The 26,266-nt window shown below is 45.0% G+C and overlaps 3 protein-coding genes across 4 annotated transcripts in view; all 3 read left to right on the top strand.

The window, feature by feature from the left end:
* LOC307228782 (protein sidekick-1-like) overlaps nt 1-7,073 on the top strand; it is a gene marked incomplete at its 3' end in the record, with an annotated part of 283,713 nt that extends 276,640 nt beyond the window's left edge. The window contains exons 38-46 of the mRNA XM_079998576.1: nt 2,450-2,636; nt 2,787-2,924; nt 3,127-3,288; nt 3,442-3,567; nt 3,733-3,897; nt 4,820-4,957; nt 6,170-6,290; nt 6,519-6,648; nt 6,768-7,073. Of these exons, the coding sequence (XP_079854702.1) occupies nt 2,450-2,636; nt 2,787-2,924; nt 3,127-3,288; nt 3,442-3,567; nt 3,733-3,897; nt 4,820-4,957; nt 6,170-6,290; nt 6,519-6,648; nt 6,768-7,073 (1,473 nt within the window). The remainder of the gene's footprint in view (nt 1-2,449; nt 2,637-2,786; nt 2,925-3,126; nt 3,289-3,441; nt 3,568-3,732; nt 3,898-4,819; nt 4,958-6,169; nt 6,291-6,518; nt 6,649-6,767) is intronic.
* Nucleotides 7,074-9,494: 2,421 nt separating this feature from the next.
* Nucleotides 9,495-26,195, top strand: gpank1 (G patch domain and ankyrin repeats 1). Of its 2 annotated transcripts, XM_079999210.1 has the most exons (5): nt 9,495-9,595; nt 23,418-23,852; nt 24,162-24,303; nt 24,906-24,981; nt 25,097-26,195. In XM_079999210.1, the coding sequence occupies exons 2-5, from the start codon at nt 23,418-23,420 to the stop codon at nt 25,536-25,538; spliced, it is 1,095 nt and encodes a 364-aa protein (XP_079855336.1). In that variant the 5' UTR covers nt 9,495-9,595; the 3' UTR covers nt 25,539-26,195. The 2 variants fall into 2 exon arrangements, with proteins under 2 accessions (XP_079855336.1, XP_079855335.1); XM_079999209.1 differs by lacking the exon at nt 9,495-9,595 and having other exon boundaries at nt 23,234-23,852.
* Nucleotides 18,903-21,572, top strand: LOC307229440 (uncharacterized protein; the record flags this gene model as incomplete). Its single annotated transcript, XM_079999440.1, has 1 exon — nt 18,903-21,572. The coding sequence occupies one exon, from the start codon at nt 18,903-18,905 to the stop codon at nt 21,174-21,176; it is 2,274 nt and encodes a 757-aa protein (XP_079855566.1). The 3' UTR covers nt 21,177-21,572.
* Nucleotides 26,196-26,266: the final 71 nt, after the last annotated feature.

Here is a 26,266-nt window from a genome sequence, read left to right as displayed (position 1 = left end):
TCTGCTTCTCTGTCCCTTCCCTGTGCCGGGACCCCAACATTGGGCACCAGTGTATAGCAGTTCCGCCTGCCACACACCACCTAAGTGGCTTTTCTAGGGGCTCACCAACACAGAGAAACAGGCAATGATGTTAAAAACGCACAAGTGTATTAGAGAGAGTGGCACAATGTAACAAGCCAGGAGCAGATGAAAACTTGTCATGACAAAGGCTATCCCTTGTATGTTTGTGGACGGGTGATTTAACGTGCGTTAATAGATTGCTCTGATGAACAACTGGTGCACAGCCACCCCTGCTCCTGGGCCAAATTAACTAGACCCAAGGCAGGTGTGGCAGCTCAAATATGACAGCATCTGGCATAAGGTGTACCAAGACGCCAACGTGAAGTCCTGCAAATCAAGGCAAAAGTTTTGTGTTGATAATTGAAGTTTTTTAAATGTGTTTTAATTAAAAATACTTTTTTTGATATTTTAAAAGTTTAAGAAGAACCCACTCAATATAACAAACAGCATTTTGGGGATCACTAAATAACTGTAGTTTGTCAGCAAAAGTATGTGACAAATAATCTCTTGAACTTGAACTTGAAGTAAGCTTGTTGGGTGTGGTGATCAATTAGCATCTTTGGTTTCACTGGCGATTGTTCCAGATTTTCAGGTGAAACTCCTCCCATAATTAAACCAGCACGGCAGACAACAAAGACATGTTTGTTTTGGAAACTTTACCAACATCTATGAATGATTTCAGAAATTACTCAAGCCACAAAGAAAGTGTAGAAAACAAAAGTTTCACAGAACATCACAGGCGTTTGATTTTATACAATCAATTATTATTGCATATTATTGCATAAATAGTGTCTTTATGAGATGTTCTGGCAAATTTTAAAGTAGCCTACATCAGCAACCTGTGCCGACGGCATCAGGGCGCTAAATCCAACTTGTGTTGCATTGGTAATAAGCAATGATTAACAGAATTTACTTACTCACCCCCAAGTCAGTGAATGTTCTGAGTTTGTGTCATCACACATGGAATTCACTTGCAGCTCCAGAGCAACGGGTCTGAATCGTGTCCGTTTTATTTTAGTCCCAAAAGTTGATTAAATGTCCCTGAGGGCTTTCGCATGCAGTGTTTAGTTTGTTTGAGTGGAACCTTGTTGAATTTCCACACAGAGTTATTTCCTTCCAGAGACACCGTGAGGCAGGACTCTCTGGTCTTGCATTTATTAGAGGACAGGTAGTGGACAGACTTCAAACTTTTAGAATAAAGTAATCACAGGCAACAAGTGTATCAGCTCTCATAGTGATCTCTCTGTCACCGTCATCCTCCTCATTGTGCTGGTATTCAGGATTATGCAAGATCTTTGCCTTATATTGGCTTAAAAAACTTAATATACATTTTGGCTTATACATTAGGCTTCAAGGGTTAGAGGCTTAAAAGCCTGTACTATAAGATATACATTTCCACATTTTATAGTGCTTACATTTGCGATTAAAGTTTATTTTAATGTATATTTAGCAATTTAAACATGTCAGTCTTGCAAGTTTCTTTCCTGTGGGTTTGTTGACTCACTGACAGGTCGTCTAGTGGGGGAGTGGTTGGGGGTGGAGTAATACAGCTATTATTCCCGCCCATTACCTGCCTCTGAGAAGTGTGAAAAAGCTTGGAATCTTGAAGGGGAATTTTTTTCTGCTAGATCAGTTTAGGTGTACCGATTTTCAAATAACCATATCTTCTTCAAATATTTTCAGATTTCAATTATGACACCATTTCAAAGCAATATGTGCCAGTCATTGTCAGTATCGCCCAGACTGAGTGTGTGAAAGTGTACAATTTTTTTTATACTTCATTATGTCAGTGGCATTCAATTTTATTCTCCCTTTAAGGAGACACAATGTGTACGTTTATTCAGCTCATTGTAGAGGCTATCGCTTTTCTCTGACACACATACGACTGTGATACTAACAGACTCAAGCCACACTTCATTTTTGCATTAAAGCCCAGTTCCAAAAATGTATTTTCAAAATCAATCTGCTTAAAATATGATGGTGATTTTGGGTCAAACCTTGGGCCAGTATTAGCATATTGCTAATCCTGATTTTGATAAGGCCATCCACATCCACCACACATTTTCACTCCGACACAACAATAAATACCGTAAATAGTAGTCTACAATTAAATTTAATTCAAAACAAAATTCAAATATCCTTCAATGTCAGTCAAATCCCAAGGTTTATTTATTCTCAGATATGAGAGATTTTCTGTCTTAATATTAACATCTTTGGCCCTCCATATGCTGTTAAACAAAAATCACTATGCACTGTTAAAACACCATTTGACACCATTTGACATTTCTTTAATTGATCCAGGTTATTGGTAAGGAAGTGATGTACCAGCATGTAACTATTATGAGTGAATGATGATTTGATCTGATCCATCTTTTGGCCCATGTTGCAGATCCACTACTGGGAGAGAGACAGACAAAACCAGAGTGAGAAGGTGAATGTGGTGTTTGTTCCCAACACTCGCGTGCACCTGGTTAACCTCACCAGCTACACGCCCTACATGATCACCCTAACAGCCTTCAACACGGCCGGGGACGGCCCGCCCAGCGAGCCCCGCGGTGCCCGCACCCTGCAGTCTGGTAGGCGGTGGGAGTGGGAGTGGGAGTGGGAGTGGGAGTGGGAGGAGGGCTCTGGCTAGAAAGGCTGACTCACTGTTACCTAAAAAGAATCAGTCATCATGGAATAGCCACACGTCTGTCGTTCCTTCATCCCCCTCCCTGCTTCTCCAGCTCCCAGCCAGCCGAGCTTCCTCTCCTTCTCCGAGGTGACGGGGGCCAGTGTCAATGTGTCCTGGGGGGCTCCTCTGGCCCCCAACGGACAGCTGGAGGGCTACAAGCTGGTCTACCAGCCCACGGCTCCCGTGCAGGGTCAGCATTACACACACACACACACACCCACAGACACACACACACACACACACACACACACACACAAACATTATATATATATATATATATATATATATATATATATATATGTATATATTTTTTTGTTTTGTTTTGTTTTTTTTGTTCCTTTGCACATTCTGAAATGTTGAAGGGGACTGTTGTCCTGTCCATGTGAGCGCAGGCGTGAGTAAAGTGGTGACGGTGGATGTGAAGGGAAGCTGGCAGCGCTGGCTGAAGGTTCGAGATCTGACCAAAGGAGTGACCTACACGTTCAGCCTCCAGGCTCGTACGGTCAGCTACGGACCACCGCTGCAGGCCAACATCACTGCACAGCCCCTGCAAGGTAACACAGCTGTGCGCGTGTGTGTGTGTGTGTGTGTGTGTGTGTGTGTGTGTGTGTGTGTGTGTGTGTGTGTGTCCTCAGGGATGAGTAGGTAGGTTGGTGGATTGGATCTCTAATGGTGTTGATCTCTGTCACTCCCAACCCCTCCCGCAGGCACTCCCGGTTCACCGATGGCGATGTCTGTCACCAAGTCCTCCTCCTCTCTCACGCTTCATTGGTCAGAGGGAGACACAGGGGAAGGGCCGGTGATCGGCTATGTCATCGAGGCCCGTCCCTCAGGTAGTCCGTGTAAACTGTATATTTTATTCACACACCTTGCCAGTCTTTTCACCATATCTTTTTCATGTGTGATCCCCCCTTGGCCCTACATTTGTTTCTGTTTCTCACATTCGTCCCTTTTCTCTCTCTCTCTCTCTCTCTGTCGCTCTCTCTCGCCCACTATAGATGAGGGAGTGTGGGATTCCTTCATCAGAATGCTCCCCCCCAGCAGCAGGTCTGTTTCTGTGCCGATGGAACGGTTGAGGTCAGAGATCAGCTACGAGTTCAGAGTCATAGCCATTAATCGCTTTGGCTACGGGGAGCCGAGCTCGCCCTCCTCTGCCCTAGCCGGTAAGCACACTTGTACACACACACACATGCACACACACAGGCACATACGCACATACATACCTGCAGGCACACATCGAGTCAGAGAAACCCACTGTGTCTTCCAGTTGTCTGGCACCTTGACAGACACACAAGGTGTTACCTTTATTGCTTTCATACCATTTAGGTTAGGGTTGGCTGTTGCGCAGATGTGTTTTATTGTCTGCTGCCATCTAGAGGTAGAGCTAAGCTACTACAGACCAGGGCACTCCGTGGATTTCACTGTGAAATGTGAATACACTTGACTTGACTTGACTACAGCTGTTGAATTTGATAAAGAAAAATAACCTTTGTGTAATTATATACACTGTTGATAAATATCCCACCACAATAACGGTCGGTGATAAGGTTCCCAAACGTATAGTTTCTCTATCAACTGAAATGAATTAAAAACAATTAATGGATCTTTCTACATAGCTCAACTTTATTGTGATTGGGATTGTGACTTTGGAGTCCTGTCAGCTTTCTCGTCATCTGTCTCTGTAAAGCAAAAATAAATGACCCAGGGAAGTGTTCCGCCCAATCTCCTTGAAGGAAAAACATAGAGTCAAATCATTACTTTTAAAGACTACTTTACAGCCAAAAACGCATCTGTGTATCATCATTCCAACCCACCGCATTATTTGCAGCCCATGTGTAGGAGCATACTGTAGCTTATTGAGCTCTCTGCCTTCTCTCTCTTGTCAGATATGAATTAACAGTCACGAGAGAGTGCAATTTCTACTCCAAAACTCTGACGCTGACATTGTTTCTCCCTTTTTTGGGACGATCTCTATATTTGTAGCGCGGACATAAGAACAAACAAACGGTCGAATCGTCCGTCGGAAACGCGACCTGACATTAACGAGCCCTAACGTGCCTTTTGTTCCGGTCCGATGGCCTGCAGCCCTGTCGGAGCGCCCCTTCTACGAGGAGTGGTGGTTCCTGCTGGTCATGGCTCTGATCGGCCTCATCCTCATACTGGTGCTGGTCTTCACCCTGCTGCTGCACGGACACAGCACCAAGTACAAAGCCTGCAGCACAGGTCAGTGGCGCTGAGGGGCTGTCATTGTGTACTTACTCTACTCTGTCACGACTGCCACCTTGTGCTCATTTGCATCTCCTGTAAGTCAGCGGGTCTCAACGTGAGTTCCAGGGGCCCCCAGAAGCCCCCGGAACCCATTAAGAGGTTCGGCTAACCCTTCAAGAGGTTCCAGGGGGTAGTTCTCAGCCACTTTGCCACAACAGCCTCTCAGAGCTCTGCAACTAAATCACCTCTGAAAGACCTGAACTGTGATGCATTGTTTTTAGCGAGTCGTTAAATAAGCCTCACTTGATTTACAAATTGATTTTTTTATTAATTTTCACCTCGCCAGCGATGGCCGCCACCGTATTATCTCGTTTTTTCAGTCATTAGTGTCTTTCTTTAAGACACTCAGATTTGACTCTGAGAGGGTGGAGGTAGCGGCGCCCCGACTCACATTCTGATACAGATTTGACCTCTTCTCTAAGCCTTCCTCCAATTCTTTCAGGCGTGGCCACAAAGGGAAGTTCTTCTGAGTCACTCTGTGTGTGTGTGTGTGTGTGTGTGTGTGTGTGTGTGTGTGTGTGTGTGTGTGTGTGTGTGTGTGTGTGTGTGTGTGTGTGTGTGTGTGTGTGTGTGTGTGTGCACGCACGCATGTGCCCATGCATGTGCACTGATGTCTTAGAGCACTAATCCAGCCCTGCCAAGTACAGGCCAGGATGTAGTTTTTAATTTCAGTTGCCAAGGAAACCATGGCACAAATGCTGGAGAGCGGAGCAATTAAACAGCAGTTTGGAGGAGGAGAGAAGAGAGAGATAGTGAGGAAAGGCAAAACGAGGAGGGAATACAAGTGAGGTGGAGTCTGGGGGGTGGAGAAGTAATGAGATTAAAAGAGCCAAGTTCAGTCATTATTGATGATAAAAGAAAGAGTGGGTTTTTATCAGATTTAGAAAGCAATATCTTGATGCTTGATGCTATCTTGAGAAGCATCAATATATTGCTTTTGACCATTTACAATATAATCCATGTTTTTCTTAGATTCTAGCTGAAGCTGCACCACAACCCCGGGTTTAATAGTCTCAGGCGTCCGCTAGAAAACACTGTGTCCAACATTGTAAACAAAAATACCTTTTTGTGATATTTGTACCCCATTTGATGTTATTCTCCCCACGCTGATGCCGTTTAAAGTGATTACGATCTTGTCTAATTTTCTGGTGTCGTTCTTCCCCGCAGGTAAACATCTGTCCGCGGTGGAGGAGTCTGTGACGCTGGATAACGGAGGCTTCACCGCTCTGGAGCTCAACAGTAGAACGATAAACAACAAGAACTCCTTCCTCAAAAAGAACGGAACCAGGTACGTAGGCACACGGATAGTGTGGATAAGACAGAGAAACTGGATCATAGGAAAGTTTATACGTGTGTGTGTGTGTGTGTGTGTGTGTGTGTGTGTGTGTGTGTGTGTGTGTGTGTGTGTGTGTGTGTGTGTGTGTGTGTGTGTGTGTGTGTGTGTGTGTGTGTGTGTGTGTGTGTGTGTGTGTGTGCGCGCGCGTGTGTGTGTGTGCGCGTGCGTGCGTGTGTCCAGATCCCCCCCCAGGCCTAGCCCAGGGGGTCTCCGCTACTCTGATGAGGACATCTGTAACAACTATAATGGAGCCGTGCTTACAGAGAGCACCACCCTCACCGAGAAACACACAGAGATCTCTGAGTCAGAGGTACACACTCCCTCTCTCTATGTGTGTGTCCCTCAAATAATCGTATTCTATCTCTCCTCTCATTAAATGCTAATCCTGTGTGTGTGTGTGTGCGTGTGCGTGCGTGTGTGTGTCTCCAGCTGACGGACAGCGACTACGAAGACGAGCAGCCCAAGCACTCGTTCGTCAACCACTACATGAGTGATCCCACGTACTACAACTCGTGGAAGCGTCAGCCCAAAGGCCTGAAGGCCGTCAGCGCTCCGTTCGGCTACGAGGAGTGCGCCAGCGCCGACACCGAACCCTACTACCAGACCGTGGTCACCCAGCACAGCGCGGGCGGGGCGTACACGCCCACCGGCCAGCCGGCGCACACACACGTCAACCCCAACACCAACCCCCCCGGGTCGCGCACCCCTGTCACAGGCTTCTCCTCCTTCGTGTGACACGTGGGGGCGAGGGTGGGGAGGGGGGCGGCGGGGGCGAAGGCGTACAAACTATTGCACACACATTTTCAAACACAAAGGAAGGGGCCCGGCGTGTTTGGACGGAGGGTTGGGGGCGAGGTGAGAGGTGAAGTGGAAGAGACTGCCAAAAACGACGACGCACCCCCAAAGAACTAGAGCGACACCCCTCCTCACTCCCCCGACTCCCCATCGCTCACAGAGATCCTCACTGTGTTCTCCACTCCTCTGTCACTGTGCTGACTCACACACACACACACACACACACACACACCACACACACACACACACACACTTTGTTTCCTCTCAGCAGACACCTGCGCGCACACACACACGCACACACACACACACACACACACGCGATGTGATTCATCCCCTCCTGCAGGGGGTCTGTAAAGAGCATGCTTGTGCGCCGTGAGACGCCTCACGTGTCACCGAGTCAGATCACAGATGAGGGAGCGCGGCGGCGGCTCGGGGTCCCGAGCGACGGGACGTGGCAGCGCCGCACAATAATCTTTACTGTTCTCCGTCTCTTCACAGGCACCCTCATAAACACACTCTCCTAAACTGACTCTAAACCTCCCTCTGAGAGAGAGAGAGGGGAACTTCCGGAGGGAGGGAGGGAGGGGGGGGGGGGGGGGGGGGACTCCCATGAAGAAATGGCACAGAGGTTTTGTTGACGACCTCGTTCACGTACGGCACACAAACGCTTCAGACGGCGGCCTCCCAGACGCACAGAGGGGGAGCGGCGGAAACAAACAAACACGCTGCCATTTTGAAACTTGAAGCGGGATGAAGCGCGGGGGGGGGGGCGGCGTGAGGGTTCTTCGGCGCTTCTTCAGCTCGGATGTAGTGGAATTGGGGGTCGGAAGATGAAACAAAATGTACCACCGTGTTGTTTTTTTTGTTGTTGTTTTTTTTACCGTGTTTTGTGGACACTCCCCACTCACCTCCCCCCCCCCCGAAGCCATAATGCTTGCACTGAGACAGTGCCCATGCATTTGAATTTCAAACAGAATATTCTGCTAATCTTTCATTTTGTTTGTTTTTACAAGTTTGTGCATGTGTGTGTGTGTGTGTGTGTGTGTGTGCGTGCGTGCGTGCGTGTGTGCGCGCGCATGTGTGTGTGTGTCTATTTTAGAAGCTCTTTCATCTCTCTCTCTCTCTCTCTCTCTGTATCTGATGATCATCGCTCACTAAAATATGCCACTGTGTGTATGTCTGTGTATATTTTTAAGATGTTTAAGATGGATTTTGTACAGAGGAAACCTTTCTACTTGTGCTATTTGTATGCAGTCTGGCCAGGTTTGTGTCGTTCCCAGTAGAATAGTGGACACAGCACCGGAGCAAGCTTGTCTCGACCGCCCATCGCTCTCTGGAGAGAGGGAGAAGGCATCGGAGGATCCAAAGTCAAAGTACATTTTTAACAATTGTGGGTTGTGGTGAACATACTTTGATTTTTTTTAAATATGTCATTCGTTTGAGAGTGGAACTGAAATGTCACTTAATTCATGCCTAACCGCCTTTACACGTCATTTATGTGTCTTTATAAAACATCCCTATCGTTTTGAGAATGCATATGATCCACCCGCTTACTCTCTCCCTCACTCCGCTGCTTGTTTTCAGTCCCATTCAGTGTTTGAATAAATGGTCCTTGTTCAACACTGCGGCTCTGCCCTCTATGTTAACTTCCAACAGCGTGGCTATCTCACTGTGCACCGAGTTTATTATTCAAGAGGCAGGCGCTGTGTATTTTGCATTGGTTGCATTGGGAGAAAGTCTTGGCAAAGTGCAATTACACGGAAATTGGGATGATAAATTCACACGGAATTAAAAACGACAAGCCGATGTCATATCCCAACACAAGAACAGGACAGTGCAGTCCATAATAATCCCAGAGATTGACTGATCGCTGTATTTGTGTTTAACTTGTTTCCCTTTTTGTTGCAAATGTTTGGTATTGAATCGGATTTGATGGTATTAAATTATATGGTCGTCTCCAGGTGCGTGTAGTTCAGAAATGAATTTGTTTCATTAATTGGATCATTCACACAAGTGGATCGGCGTGTGAATATCAGTCACATACAATATCAATTCTGGGAATAAAGTCTGAACTGACTTTAAACTCGGAATTGTGTTATTAAACGCAATACTTTTGTATATGTCAATCATCCTTTTCCGTAATAATCACATGAATAGCCTCGGGTACGATTTAAACACATGTTGTGTTGAACTTCTGTCACAAAATAACGTCGTGCGCGTCCTGCAGGGGTCCTTCGCGCCAGCAGGGGGCGGCAAAGGGCTGGAGCGTGGCTCAGCAGCCGGAAGTGGCCAGCTTGTGTTTACTTGACAAAGGCTCGGGCGAGCTGTCCGCAGCGCGCTTCTCGAGCGTTCAACGTACGTTTCAACGACAATAACATTGCATTTTGGAGTTCGATGTCATCGTTCAACATCGTTGCCATCATCCGGCGGCTGCTTCTCATCCGGCTGTGTGCCCTGACTTGGTGAGTTTCGTGCTCCGTCTATTTGTTGTTATTGTTCGGAGCGGTGTTAGAATTCTTTATTGTATACGCCTTTGGGTTGGACAGACCCTAGTGATGTCTTAACTATGGATTAAAAATGACGACAAAAAAGGACATTATACATGGTTCTATACTGCAAGCCAGCCCCCACGCTGTTTTGCGGTACGCGTGTAACCATCGCGGTAAGAGCGTGTAACAACTGTTTTCAAAGTAAAAGCGACTTTCCGGTGAAAGAGACTTCACACGTACAGGTACTCTTCAATTAACGACCGAGTTCCGTTCCTAGGACCAGGTCGTTAAGCGAATTGGTCGATAAGCGAGGACACGTGTTGGTTCATGGTAAGGGGGCGTGGCCATTGCGAACGCTAGTGTAGTGAATACTGAGGTGAGGCTGATGAGATGCATACAATGTGTATATAATATATATAGTATATATAGTTATTTAGTATATATATTGTATACAGTCTGATACTGTTATTTCATGGTAAGGGGGCGTGGCAATTGAACGCTAGCGTAGTGAATACTGACAGACTTTGGAAACGAGACTGAGAACGCAGATGAGATGTATACAGTGTATATAATATATATACTATATATAGTTATATAGTATATATATTGTATGCATTGTATACATATATACAATATATACATATATTGTATATAGTGTATGTAGCGTTATTTCACAGTAAGGGGGCGTGGCCATTGTGAACGCTAGAGTAGTGAATACTGAAAGACTGCGGAAACGAGACTGAGACCGAGAACGCGGATGAGATGCAGTGTATATAATATATATAGTGAATATAGTTTATAAAGGGTGATGCTTGACGCTGAGACGCAGCGTACAGTACAGACTGGTAAGAGGGGCTGGTTGTTAACGGTCGTTAAACAGGTAGGTCGTTAAGTGAGGAGTACCTGTATTCAGTCAATAATGAATGAATGAATGAATGAATGAATGAATGAATGAATTCATAAACAAATAACTAAATAAAACATACATAAATAACTAAATAAAACAAAATGAATCATTATTAAATAATAAATAAAATGACTAACGGTAGAACAATAATATCTACCGCCTGCAAAAAGGTATTGTTAAATTACAATTAAAAGAAACCTCCTGTACCCACAGACCACTTCAACTTCAGAATGAAAGCAGACCACCTCAGAATTTCACTCAGACAATGTCGGGAAATTCTGAAGTTGATTTTCAAAATTAAAGCCCTCTAAAATGTCATATATGAGCGAGTTTCCTCTGAATTAAAATTAGATGATTTATTAAAAGAAAACTTCCTGTTCTGTGTCAGGAGCCCTGCCCCGTAGGGGCTACGCTCCTCTTGTTATATCTGCAATCACGTATGCTAAAGTACTGAAATGTATTCATCCACTCGCTTCAGCCAACCAGAATGGAGCAACATAGTCGTATATAATCCCTGGAAAGGGCCCCCTTTATCCTCCGAAACCAATTCAGCAAGACTGATGGGGGTCCAGTGGGGTATAAAACCCAAAGGGACTACGCCTCCTTCATAGACCTATAGTTACAAAGATACAGTAACTCTTGTTCCATGGCAGGAGGCTCCACACCTTAAGGGGCGGAGACGTTCGGGTCCAGCGGACCGATACGTCCCGCTGGACCCGAACATGCCGCAGGCAGTTGAAGGCTCAAGCAGCCAAGACCAGGAATACTATACTTACCAAACGTATTATTTTTCTACTATTATTTATGGCTCTCCCCAACTTGCACAGGTTGCACACCTTTCTCCCTCGCCAACGGCACCAACGATGCGTGCAGCGATGGGGTGCCCGCAATCGTAATCGTGTGCCAAAACAGTGTGTTTTTGTTTTAGATATGGTTATTTTATTTTACGTCTGCTTATGGAACAATGGGGACACTTTCTCCGTGACTCTCTCCCTGATCACCCCCTCTCCATGCCGTGTGTGCAGAAAATAATGTCAACGAGACTACGAGCCGTGTTCCGTTCCTCCGTCCCATCGGGGTCCGGATACGGACGATTCACACTGAAATGTTATCGCTGTGCATTTCGTAAGCTTCTATCTGTTTTATCCTGTTATTGTAACGCACACTGACAAACAAAAAAAGACAACTGCTCAACTTGAAGAATCTCAGTTGATTGACAGGTTTCCGACTGATGATTGGACTCGTCGACTTTCAGGTGGCAGCCCTACTATTATTCATTTTATTTATTATATAATAAATATTTATTTCGTTTTATTTAGTTCTATATATTTTTATTTGTATTTATTTATTAGATAATTTATTTATTCATTCATTCATTCATTCATACATTATTGACTGACTGGCTGAATGAATGTGAAATCTCGTTCAGGGGAACGTTGCTTTTATTTAGAAATTAGTTCTTACAGGCTCCTATCATGATTCCTTGTATATCAGGGTTTTCCGCAGTGAATTGCAGCCCGCCAGGCTTAAGTTGACGGGCTGAGCATCTGTGTTTTCTTTTTATTGTTGTTGTTGTTGTTTTTTTGTGTTTTCTTTTTATGTATTTTTAAGGTTGTTGTTTTTTTAATCTAAATATCAACATTGACTGCCACATATTGATTTTAATTTTTTTTTTACTATTTAAAATGGGTAAATCTTATTTCATTGTAATGCGCAGCACATTGATTCTCTCTCTCTCTCTCTCTCTCACTCGCTCTGTATGAGGTGCCACCGCTTTCCACGACTCTTTCGTCGAGAGCCAAACAGCAGCGGCGCTCATCAATGTCACATTATGGTCGCTCAGCCAATCAGATAAAAGAGGCGAGTCGTGAAAATGTTTACTACAGATTAGGGCTGCAACGGATCACAAAACTCACGGTTCCGATCATATCACCATTTTTCAGAAGGGAGACTAATATAACTTTGATTTCCATTTATTCTGTAAAACACTTAAAGGAACGAGATGTCCAGTGTTTAAATAAAATGTTAAAATATGTAAAATATTCAATACGCAATTGTTAAGTGAAAGTGCAATATGAACATAGTTATAGTTAAACATAGTAGTGAATGAAAAAATATGATAAGATCCGCCCCCCGCAACTGAATTTTAATTCCAATGAGGAAACCATTATCATGTTCAATTACTCAGGTTCATAACAAATTAAAACTCATGAAAATCGGTTCAGAATGAAAATCAACAGACATCGTAAAGTCGCAAAGAAGCAGCAACATAGCGCCCCGTACCGTAAACCAATCATTGCGCTTCAGAGTAAAACACAGCACACATCTGTCTTGTCTATCTTTTTAATCACTGCAACTCTGCATCGAGATTAGGTGAATTATTACTTTAATAACAGCGACAGTAAAACTGTATTTCGTTATGGTGGTTACATTTTGCAATTCATCCGTGGTTCCCATACGAGCCAAACCGTGGGGGGCAACCTGTACTGATCATCTACGTTCCGTTATACCACTACTACAGATAACGTCCGCTACACACAGACTGTCATTATTTATTTACATGTGAAAAGTATATGAAAAGTAATGAAGGACAAATGGTGTTTGTTCAAAAAGAAATCTATAAAAAGCCCCAATCAAATTATTTATATATATATATATATATATATATATATATATATATATATATATATATATATATATATATATATATATATATATATTGTTTACAAAAATAAGAATAAAAAATAAAAAAGCCCTGGATCTTTTCATCTGTCATTCCGATCATGCATTAAAGCCCTCGAAAATAAATTATTGTTGATCAAAACCGCAATTACGTTTTGGGTCCTCTGAGGGAGCGCTGGGGCAATTTGCGCTCCCGTCTCCCTTTCCATGTGTAATGGAGACATTGGAGAGGGAGCGATCGCATGTCCCATTCCTCTACATAAAGAAAAGAAAAACAGTGTCTTTATTTTAAATATATTTTATTTTGGTCATTGTCCTTATTCCTTATATATAAAATACACCATGTGTAATGAGGACACTCTCTAGGGGAAACTCTGCTAAATACATGTACCGCAAAACAACGTGGGGGCTAGTTTGAAGTGTTTTTGGAAGTGGAGGCTAGCTTGACCGCAGTGAAAACCCATTCATCATACAATCATTATCATTCAATCATCAACCCTATTATTATCATCATTCTCCTTTGAATTTTTCAGGCCAAGAGTATTTGGCCCACGATAACCGCTGAACCCAACGGTATGGTTGCAGTCTCGTTAGAACCATGACGAACTCAGACATCTCGCGGTTGAAATTTGATACATATCAATCTACATTTGCAGCAAGAGTCTGTGAAAATCCAATGAAATTTAACCGGAAGTGGCAGAATGTTCGTGCATCGACGATACGCCAAGGTTCTAAAACTACAGGTTGCGTGGGAGAGCAAGATGGGTTTGTTGAGTGGGACACCCATCCGCTTCATGCGAGCTGCGTATTGCAGACTCCATCGCTCTGTATTGGTTAGACACTGTGCGTGTGTAGGTGTCTGAGTTTCATCTTACCTGCTTGACGTCCACGGGGCTTTTTGTTTGATCTTTTATCTCTTTTGCTCTTTTTCTAAATAAATAGGCTTGGGCAGATTGATGACGAAATCATCTATCGGCGATCAATGGCGTTGACATTGCTGACAGCCCTTTTTATATTTTTATTTTATTTGTTTATTTATTTATTTTTAATCAGCCAAAAAAATCTGAGCATTGAAACGATGTAAGTGCAGTTTACCGTGCAGTTTCACCGTACCACAGTGGTGCGCAGATCACGGGCACCTGTGATGGTGCACATGGGGACGCCTCTGATCTGCGCTCAGCTGTGCGCAGGCGAGGAGACGTTCCTCATGAATATACATATCTCGCCCAGAACCAATAGACAAAATCTATTAGCAAAAATCGCCCAATTTGCTACCTCGTTGCCCATTAACGCCCCAAAAGAAAACAAAAACACGTCTGATAAAAAGGGCACCATGGGGCATCAATGGGCAAAGGGACAGCGGGAAGCCCCCCCCACATGTGCCTGCCGCTCAAAATGCAAATCTTGGGATTATAATATAGCAATACACCACCTTCCAAATTATTATGCAAATTGGATTTAAGTGTCATAAACATTTTTTGTTTTTCAATTAAACTCATGGATGGTATTGTGTCTCAGGGCTCTTTGGATCTGAAATCAATCTCAGACCCCTGTGATAATTAGTTTGCCAGGTGAGCCCAATTAAAGGAAAACGACTTAAGAAGGACCTTCCACATTATTAAGCAGCCACAGGTTTCAAGCAATATGGGAAAGAAAAAGGATCTCTCTGCTGCCGAAAAGCCTCAAATGGTTCAATGCCTTGGACAAGGTATGAAAACATTAGATATTTCACGAAAACTTAAGCGTGATCATCGTACTGTGAAGAGATTTGTGGCTGATTCAGAGCACAGACGGGTTGGTGCAGATAAAGGCAGAATGAGGAAGGTTTCTGCCAGACAAATTCATGGGATTAAGAGAGCAGCTGCTAAAATGCCGTTACAAAGCAGCAAACAGGTATTTGAAGCTGCTGGTGCCTCTGGAGTCCCACCAACCTCAAGGTGTAGGATCCTCCAGAGGCTGCAGTTGTGCATAAAGCTACTATTGGGCCACCCCTAAGCAATGCTCACAAGCAGAAACGGTTGCAGTGGCCCCAGAAATACATGAAGACTCATTTTCAAACAGTCTTGTTTACTGATGAGTGCCGTGCAACCCTGGATGGTCCAGATGGATGGAGAAGTGGATGGTTGGTGGATGGCCACCATGTCCCAACAAGGCTGCCACGTCAGCAAGGAGGTGGCGGAGTCATGTTTTGGGCCGGAATCATGGGGAGATAGCTGGTAGGCCCCTTTAGGGTCCCTGAAGGTGTGAAAATGACCTCGGCAAAGTATATAGAGTTTCTGACTGACCACTTTCTTCGATGGTAAAAGAAAAGAAGAACCGTGCCTTACGTAGCAAAATCATCTTCATGCATGACAACGCACCATCTCACGCTGCAAAGAATACCTCTGTGTCATTGGCTGCTATGGGCATAAAAGGAGAGAAACTCATGGTGTGGCCCCCATCCTCCCCTGACCTCAACCCTGTTGAGAACCTTTGGAGCATCCTCAAGCAAAAGATCTATGAGGGTGGGAGGCAGTTTGCATCAAAACAGTAGCTCTGGGAGGCTTTTCTGACATCGTGCAAAGAAATTCAAGCAGAAACTCTCCAAAAACTCACAAGTTCAATGAATGCAAGAATTGTGAAGGTGATATCAAAGACGGGTCCTATGTTAACATGTAACTTGCCCTGTGAAGATGTTTTTGATTGAAATAGCTTTTGATTTCAGTAAATATGACCTAATGCTGCAAATTCAACAAATGACCATTTTCAGACCATTTTAATTTGGAACAGTGCATTTTGAGTTTTTTATTTTTGAAAAAAATACTGTTATCATTGGGAGGTTTGTTCAATAACATTCAAATTATACCCAGATGGTTGATGACTTGAAAATTATACTGACTGTCATTTGCATCGACTTTTTAGGAAAATCAGAGAAAAATATAATTTGCATAATAATTTGGAACGAGGTGTATATAATATAATCTCATAGAGAAAAAATTAGATTTACTTTGTTTTTTTACTTGTATGGAAAGTGAAAAAACGTAAACCTAACTCAGAGAATTACAGCTGAGTTGTTTTTTTTTTGTTGTTGTTTTTTTCCAGAGAGCGGTGCACCGTGCACACCGGTTCCCAGCTCCCGTAGCTGTGTTTTTATTTTAGATCTTTTTATGTTTGTTTGTTTCCTACATGTTTGAAACTAAGAAAATAAGGGACTGTCCCCTGTTGCTTTCCGTTGCCATTGGACTGAATTTCGCACAATCGCCCAAGCCTTTATATGAAGGCATTCTGTCCCATCTAACCCAGTATTAGATGAGGTGTTGTGTCCCTCATTACATTGCAGGATTCCAGGAAGTCGTAACATACAAACTGTAGGAGTCCATGATGCGTTTCATGGACTTGGAGCGTAATTGGAAAACTAGGACCTGGAAATCTATAAATAATCACAAAAGTCAGTTTGTGAGTCATTTTTCGGGCTTAAAGTGTGCGGAACACGACAAACGCCGAATCCACCGACATGGTTGAGGTCTCGTTGGTTCCGGCCAGGCGGGGCGTTCTTGTGCTGCAAGTTTTATCCATATCGATTTACATTTGTAGCACGAATTAGTGGAAAAACTGTTACAAATTCACCAGAAGTTGAAGAACGTTGGCATACCTGGTTTAGTTTGTGGAGTGGGGCGCTTGGTCACATGATGTCAACTCTGAAAATTGTAACTCGTGCTGCGTTTCACAGAACCCCCACGGTGCCCCAAAAAACTGTCGATACTAAATGGTGTGTTTTATGCCAAGGTCAGACTGCACGATATTTTTGTCTTTCACCATGTCAGATTAGGCGATCAAAGTGCCATCAACTCTCACAACGTCTTGGTTGAGAGACTGGCAACACTACAAGTATGACCCCGAGCAATCATCGTTGCGCGAGTTCATCGGTCATCGGGGGGGGAGGGGCGTGTTCATAAGATTATTTCATTTCATTTCAGACGGTTTGAAGACACGGCGAGAGGCAGAAATCACTCATATAAGATTTGGGCACAAAACATAGAAGCGTGGGTAAAGCTTAACACAAATATTTATTTTTCACCAAAGAGATTTCAGATATTGATAATAATAACAAAAAGTATGAAGTGGTTGGAAATACCAAATACCCATACTGAGAATAAATTACCGACATATCAATTCAGCTTGATGAGAAGGTGTTTAAGAGTCAGTGGAGGTTTAATATTAAAAGTATAAATGATGCCATCATGGCAAATTAATCATTCTGGGACTTGTCACTTTGATCAAAACAAGTGACGTGGGAGGCCCTTGGCATGATGAGTATTTCTTTTTAGTTTTTTTTTTTTATCAACCTGGACACAAATGCATAAACTACATTTCCCTCTATTCTCATTTCATCACCACCTTTCACAGTGTCGTTCTCTCCCATACCACGCTCTGCATTTCATTGTTTCACTATTTTGTTGTCTATTGGTTCTGTGAATGTCACGGAATGTGTATGTTCTGTATGGAGAGCATGTTTTGCCTTATTTTCTCTGCCCCTTTGCAATGTTTTCAAGATTCAAGAGGTTTATTCACTCATCGTCAATGTAACACTGTGAATAAAATCAATTTTATTAACGGATTAAATAAAAGCAAATATCGATCCAATTGCTGCAGCCATCCGCTCTGACATGGAACATTTATTGTAGCATGTAGATTAGTAGTGTGTAATGATCTGTATAAATGCATATTTAAATTCACTTAATGTGATTAGTTTAGAAGCATATCTTATATATCCTTTTAAAGTCAAGACCTCAGAGTTCCGGTAATCAAGAGCTATATGACGCTGAAAATTGTATTCAATTACAGTTACTGCGCTTTCCCCGAGTGCCTTCTCCTTGCTGTGGAAGTAATTCAATATACCATGGGGATGAATAAAGTGCAATCCATTCCAATTGTCTCCAGCTGCTTGCAATCATAATTCTTGTTGAATTAATTATAATTCAATGGTGAAAAATAGAGGTGGCTTTCACCAGTCAGTCGGTTCTCATGAAGCCTAATGTACACGGAAGTTTTATTTATTTTTTTATCAAAATGTTGGTTGAGCAGATCCTTTCGACTGGTGGTTTGCTTTGTGTTCCATTTGTTTTTATGAAAACGTGTTGGACAATGAAGGTACACAAAGACATTTTTGTGACATTACAAAAAATGGACGATCAATTGGACAGAAGCAGTAAAGGAAGAGTAAATACATCATCGCAAAACCTCCTCTCTTATCAGGCAATGTTCCTGCCTTTGTTCATAGTAGTTCATAGTGTTTTGTTGAGAGCGGCGCTGGAGACTTGTTTTGCTAAGAAGTAGGCCTGTATTACACGTTTAATGTGTGTGGGAAAACTGTCTGGCAGAAAGTATGGTTTCACCAGGTTTATGGTGAATGACGGAATGACAAGTTTGATCATTGATAATCTGCAGCATATGTTGCAGCTTTGTTGTTGTGGCGAGACCGGTAATCATCAACTATTGATGGAGCCTGAAATGAAGACTGCTTTGTCTTTTCCCTCCTTTTCCTGCAGGTTGTCTGTGCCAGCTGAATACCGAGACAAACCAAGAGAAGACTTAACTTACCAATTAAACTTGTCAATTATTTTTAAACTTCTTCAGTTACCATATCACAATAGAAAAGTCACATTGAAAAAAAACCTTCAGTCTGAGTGAGTAAGTTACCATTCAATTAGAATGGATGAAGTCTTTATAGAACAGGTGATAGATGAAAAGAAGCTGCAGTTGAGGATATTGTCCCCACCTCCACCCTTCTTATCGTCTGGTGAACCGGCTATACCGTGGGGTCGATGGCTGAGGTCCTTTGAACGATATCTGGATGGTCTTGGTGAAGCCAACTTGGCCGATTCCACCAAGTGTGTGCTCTTACGCCATTGTCTCGGTCACAGAGGACAACGTGTCTTTGCAAAGCTTTGCCCCGATGGAACCACTTACGAAGCAGCCGCCTCCGCACTTACTATTCACCTAACCCAATTCAGGGAGAGGCCATTGACGGAAAGGGGAACTTTGACCCTAGTCGGTGGAGATCTGATTGGTGAGGAGATAAACTCTTCGGATGAATCCGTGTTGCTTTGCATTCAGAATGTGAAAATTGAGAAGGGGAACAATGAAGACTGTTCTGCTCTCCAATCGGCCCAAAGTCGGAGAAGCGATGAACTCGTAAACGAGGAACGTCTTTCATCCTTAAGTCAGTCAAGTTTGTCTGGACATAATAACGATAGGCATTATTACAGAAATGTTGAAAAACACTACTCTGGGGGCGATGAAACCAAGTTCAACGATATTGATCTAAACATTGATAATGACACCGATACAGACTTTGATCATGACGATCCTCAGGATGAAGACTTTACAGTTCACTGTGATGAGATAGGGGACAGAGACTGTGATGAGCCCAAGTGTTGTGACGGTGTTAGCAGTGTCCTCCGTAAGATTTCGACAAAAGGACATTTCTGTCCAATCTGTATCAACAGGAGCTTCAGAGGCGCCTACAAACTGGCTAGACACATGAGGACACACACTCAGGAGAAACCGTTTAGTTGCCCGGTAGTTTCCTGCGAAAAGTCGTTCAGCCAATCGTACCACATGACCAGGCATGTAAAGGACTACCACGGCAGAAGTGTGTATCGCTGCACGAAATGTGGGGAATGTTCTGGAAGCTTAAAGGAGATGAAAACCCATAAAGAGACCCATGATGCATGCAAATTTTCATGTCCTCATTGCGACCGAAGGTTCCAGTTCAAGAGCGCATTGTTGAGTCACATCGATTTACATTCCACAGATGAGTCCCGGGGCACAATTAAATCGTATCGCAAAACCAGCGATAAATCAAAGAAAAATAAGTTGTACGGCTGTCCCTTGTGCCCAAAGAGCTTTGCCCTCTTAAAATCTCATCAAAAGCATTTGGAGAATCATCGAAAAGAGGAAAGTGGCACTTGCCTGAAATGTGATCGGAACTTTCCCTGTCCAGAAGAACTTCAGACACACATGAAGAGCCATAAAACGTCCTTTCCCTGCGCCACATGTGGAAGGACGTTCAAGGTTGAGTATGCATTGAAGAAGCATGAGCAAGGGCACAAAGAGGAACGGCTCTACTGCTCATTGTGTAATAAGTACTTCCTCAAGCTTTCCCATTACAAGAAACACTTGTCGGTCCACGCCAGGCGAGAATCCAAATGCCCACACTGTGATCAAATCTTTCTGCAGTTAAGAACTTTCAAGATTCACCTGCGGAGTCACGGTGACGAAAGACCCTACCAATGCTCTTGCTGTGTTGAAAGCTTCACAGCGAAAGTCGACCTCAAGCAGCACTGCCTCAGGCACAAGAAAATTCAACAAGAGAACCCCTACTCGTGTACAAGGTGTGCCTCCGTGTTCTCCTCTCTGACTGAGTTGACAGCACACATGCGTCTGCACACCGGAGAGCAGCCTGTGAACTGCCCGGAGTGCGGGAAGCTGTTTCTGAACAAGAATAAGTTGGAGCGGCATTTAAGCATCCATACGGGCGAGAGAGCTCACCTCTGTGCCGTCTGTGGCCACGGTTTCCCTTATGCCTTCAGTCTGAAAATTCACATGCAGGGCCACACAAGGGACAAACTGTATAAATGTTCCCAGTGCAGTAAGAGCTTCAACTCATCCAGTGGACTACAGCGCCACCGCAGGAGCCACATGGCGGTGCAGCCGTGCTACGCCTGCGACGACTGTGGGAGGACCTACAGTCACATCACCGCATTAAAGATGCATCAGCGCAATCATACAGGAGATAAACCCCATAAATGCACCTGCTGTTCCAAGTGTTTCATCTCCAAATACAAACTGAAGGTGCACATGAGGAAACATACCGGAGAGAGGCCGTATGCCTGCTCCCAGTGTGAGCAGACCTTCTCACAGTCAGGCGACAGGAATAGACACATAAATAAATATCACAAGCAAGAAACTGTCCAAGTCTAACTTGTGATAAATACAGTGTTGTTTTGGGATAACTACATACTATTCAACATGCTTATTGTCATACAGCTGTTTGTTGATTCCCCAACATAGCATTTGGAGTCAAAATAAATGTTCAAGGAAAGCGAGGGGTCCAGGGAAATGCGGTACTGTACTGGGAATTAAAGCTAAAACTAAATCACATGGAAGAGTCACTATATTGATCGCCATGGGGAACTTTGTCCTCTGCACTTGACTAATCCTTACTATTTAGGACGGCAGCAAGGTGCCAAACCCCGGCGGTCTGAACCAAGCACGCATGTCTTCAGGGTGGGAGGAAAACAGAGGAAGCCCACATGAGGAGAACATGCAAAGGGTTGACTTTGAACCAGGAACCTTTCTGCTGTGAGGCAGCACCAGGCCACAGACAAGAGATGAAAGATGGGACAAACACAAAATAACCTGTGAATTTTCTTGTTTTTTTGTTTTGTTTTGTTTATATGTATGTAATACAGTTTAACATGTTTTATTTACAATAAAATAATGGGATGGACAGACGGATCGCCTGTAATAATAAGCCTAATTATTGGAACTGGGAACATATTTCACGTAATATTATTGTTTGATTAGCCCATGCTTAAAATATGAACCCGCCACCAGTACTGCATATATAGATGACTTACACCTCATGAAGTCAGTGGCGGGTTGCAATCCAGCTTCTTATCGATCGTCTCCAGCTGCCGCGCCGTTTGAATCAATTGAAACTTCGTTGCCGCTTTGCAGTTGCTTAGCAACGGTGGATTCTGACCGTACTGTCGAACCCAAACTTGTCGCGACAGCTGAAAAACTTGAACTCATCCTGGAGCTTTGATCATACACGGACATGTCATAGCCCTTCGCATGCGGAATCCAACTCTTCATAGAAATGGACGGACTTCAGGGTGGTTGTTGATTGTCGGATTCGGTGTAAAGCCCGCTTTACACTCATCCAAAAACACATCCGACAGTTGGAACCTACCCCTACTACTATATAAAAAAAAATATATATATATTTATATCAATAACACAATTAGTATTGTGATTCCTTACAGCATCGTGCACTTGTATCTGGTTGAATTTAGAAACAGGTGCTTGAATTTGAAGTGTCTGCCGTCGGCTGAACCGCGTCTGGGTTTCGCATCACACCGGTGTCCTACCGAACTCTGTTTCCCCGTCGAGATCTGTTTCTCCCTAGCCCCGCCCCCTTCTGGCCGGAAAAGGAAGCTGCTCAGGGTCAAAACTTCATTTCTTCGAGAAGTGAAAGGCGGATTTCAGGGTTGTCTGGTTAGGTTTTGAAAAATGAGGCAACGGTATCCGCTTTGTTGCGTCTTTCTATGTCTTTTACTAACACAACCAACTACTGTTATTTCTGTCAAAAATATTACATTTGTGTGAGTTCCATATTAAATACTGTCGACTTTTGGAAGAAATGTTTGCCCATTCACATTACTGTGATTTGAGACGAAATATGCGATGGTTCTACAAAAGGTACAATAGCTGCACGCATCGCTCATATTTCTCTTTTTGTTTCGTTTTTTTTGTTTGTTTGTTTGTTTGTTTGTTTGTTTTCCCCCCTTAACCTGAGTAAATCTGGGTTTGTTTGTTTGTTTTGTTTTTTTTCAGAAATGCAATTGCGTGATTTGGCCACAAGAGAGCTCTGTTTGTCCACGTCAGTCAGCTGTTTGTAGTGAACTATGTGGTGGTTTTCTGTGCCCAACAAGTACTTTCACCGCAATGTTTTGAGAGAAGGTAAGAAAAAAAAAAGAGAAATTGTACATTTAAAAACAAACAAAAAAAAAATCACCACGCACGTTTTTAGGTGTTGTCTTTGTCTTAAATCCACCCCCGTTGTAGCGGGTGGAGCTGAGAACGTTGGTTCTGTAGCGGTTGCTTAGCAACGGTGGCACCTTACCGCGAGACTTGATTGAGACGCGTGTCGAGCGTGACGTCACTGGCACTCCGCTCCAGTAGGCGGCGCTGGAGGCAGCGACGCGCTCTGCATCTCCCGTGTTTTTGTTTTTGTTTCTCCCGTTTCCTAAATGGCGGCGGCGTGAACCGCGTCGGACTCGATTCCAGAGGGTCCCTCTCCGCCACGCAGGCCGCCTCGCAGAGGGCTCGGGACGGGGAACATGGCCGCTCGCCCCGCACCCCCACACGGTCGCGGGAATCACACCGCGCGGTCGTTCTGCCCGCGGTAGTGCTCACACGGCGCCGCCTTCCTTCCAGATGAACCCGCCGGGCTTCGTTCCCGCCCGGCAGCAGGACTGTTGGAGCTGGAGAACTGAGCCGTCGCGCCCCGCGGTAGAGAACCCGCTCTCTGGGGCCGAGGCCAGGGGCTTCTACGAGGGTCTGACCCGGGAGAAGTCCGGAGGAGGGCCGCGTGGCAGCGCACCGCGATGCGACGTCAGAGGTGGACCGGGGACAGGTCGGAGACACGAGGGCGGGCAGGCCCGGCCCGCTGCCGCGCGGGAACACGGGGGCAGAGCGGGACAGGCCCACGGGAGATCGTCAGAGTCGAGAGGAAGGGGCGGCGGAGGACGAAGCGTGCAGGCCGGCCCGCCCACGGAGCTCCAAGGGCTGAAGCTGCTGCGCTGCGCCCAGGACGGGGATCTGCCCGGGCTGGAAGAGCTGCTGGCGCGCGGGGTGGACGTCAACTTCCAGGTACCCGACGTATCGGTGTGAGGGGGAGTGGGCGGCGAGCGATGATGGGCGGTCGCGGGGATGGTGGCTCAGGCGGTAGAGCTGGTGGTCTAGTGATCTAAAGGTTGCTGGTTGGATCCCAGGCTCCTCCTGCTAGCATGCTGTAGTGTCCTTGAGCAAGACAATTAACCCCTAATTGCTCCTGATGGCTGCGTCCGTCGCTGTTTGAACAATTGTAAGTCGCTTTGGATAAAAGCGTCTGCTAAATGACTAAATGTAATGTAATGTAATGTCTGTGTTTCACGTATCCCGTCCTACGTCCCTCCCCAGGATAGTTTCTTCTGGACCGCCATGATGTGTGCCAGCTGGGCCGGCCAGCGGGCCGTGGTGAGACGACTGCTCCGCCGTGGGGCGGCCTGGGTCGGGGTGGTGGACACACAGGGCCGGGACGCCAGAGAACTGGCGCTGACAGGTATCCCCCACAGGTTTAGTAACCCTGCCCGGTGCAGCAGAGCGGCACGACGCCGAGCGCTTCGTTCATAGCGAATAAATATTTAAAATGACTCTGCAGCCAGGGCGTTGACTGGGTCTCCGCTCTCGATTTGAGCCGTGAGTCCCACATGCGCCGCCGAGCGACGAGTCCGGCTCGCTCTCTGGGCTTGGATTTGTCGAGTGGGCGAACGGGAGAGAGAATTAATCTTTGACTTGTCAGTCACGGACTGGAAATGATTACCCAGGATTAAATTGATGTATTTCAAAGAGTCAAAGTTTTTGTCCAAATTCGCATTGAATGTGACTGATTTGCACTTTCCATTCCACCAAAATTAAAATAAAAACCTGTGACAATGATAAATGATTCGTGTGGGAATTCCATTCACAACTCAAGAGTAGACTCTTCTGACTTGTTCAGCAACACCCCGTCCCCCCCACTCACCGCGTGTTACGCCAACCCAATCAAAGAAACGGGGCCGGAAAATCGAGCAAATCTTCTTATTGAGTGACTCGCAAGAAGAGAGCCCAAATTTTTCATCACAGTCGTGGGGCGAGTGACTAGTCGTGTCCCCTTTCCTCCAGCCGGCCACCAAGGGGTGCTGCAGGAGTTTGATGGCTACGAGAGCAGGTCTGAGAGAGTCGCACAGGCCGACAACAGGTTGGTTGATGGACGGACGCCGGAGGGGACGACACATTCTACTGCTTTTCAAACCCCAGTTTGAGCTCAGATCGCTCTTTCATCATCCCCGTCGTCTTTGCTCTCTTTCCCAAAGCGAACCCCAGCCCCGGTGGTGTGACGAATGCGGGAGCCGGTTCAGCGGCAGCGCGGCGGCACATCTCTCCTCCACCCTCCACCAGTTCAGCCGGCGGAGGTCGCCCGCGACCCCCCACTACTGTCTCCCCGCCTCCAGCGCCAGCTACAAGATGATGCTTCGGTGTGGCTGGAGCCCCGGCGCAGGTTTGGGGCCGGAGGCGGGCGGGCCCAGGCAGCCGGTGCCGACGGTGCTTAAGAGAGACCAGAAGGGGCTGGGGTATGGACCCGCCAAAAAAGCCAGAGTTACTCACTTCCAGGCCCAGGACGCCCGAGCCGTCCGTGCTCCGGCGAAGGAGAGAGACGGGAGGGGAGACGGGGGGAAGATGAGAGAGGAGGGCAGGAGGAAGGAGGAGGAGCAGAGGAACTGGGAAAGGGACTTTCGTGCCTCTTTCTATCTTTGACGTCCGTTTCACAACAGATTGAACGACCTTTGACGCTGAACTGTTTAGACTGTTGGATTGATTCTCTGTAACGCAGTGCTGGTCCAAATATACTCTTATGATTCATGCTTTCTGTTTTGTGTGTGTGTGTGTGTGTGTGTGTGTGTGTGTGTGTGTGTGTGTGTGTGTGTGTGTGTGTGTGTGTGTGTGTGTGTGTGTGTGTGTGTGTGTGTGTGTGTGTGTGTGTGTGTGTGTGTGTGAGAGAGACATAGAGATAATGAACTGGGTTCCTGTCCAACAAATGAACACACATTTTTATAAATGATTGCTGTGTGGGGGTGATTTATATAAAAACTCAAGAAAAGGAAGAATATTTAATTGCGCTTGGTCACAGTCTAGCTGGCAGGAGCACCAGACACACATGATTTATGTGGAAACTTGTGATATGAGTAGTTCAGCCTGCAGTTCAGGGTTTATATATTAAACATATTGAGAAACAAAATTCATTACAAACCTTTTTTTGTAAGGATATTTTATTTTTTATTTTCAGTAAGGTTATCAGGTTATCATGTTTACTTAAGCCTACTGGGTAGTACGGTCCCATGTCCTTTAGACATGCATTTTATTTTCAAGCATTTCTCCTTTTATGTGATTAAAATTTTGTTCTTGTTACTTTAATCCAACAAGACACTGGTTTTCATTTGACTGGCTGTACGGTGCCTGCAGGCCAGTGTCTTACAGTCAACCAA

Source organism: Zeus faber (genome assembly GCF_960531495.2).
Source record: "Zeus faber genome assembly, chromosome: 4".
NCBI classification, from domain to species: Eukaryota; Metazoa; Chordata; class Actinopteri; order Zeiformes; family Zeidae; genus Zeus; species Zeus faber.
The sequence above is the reverse complement of the archived record's forward strand: the minus strand, read 5'-3'. Positions and strand labels throughout refer to the sequence as shown.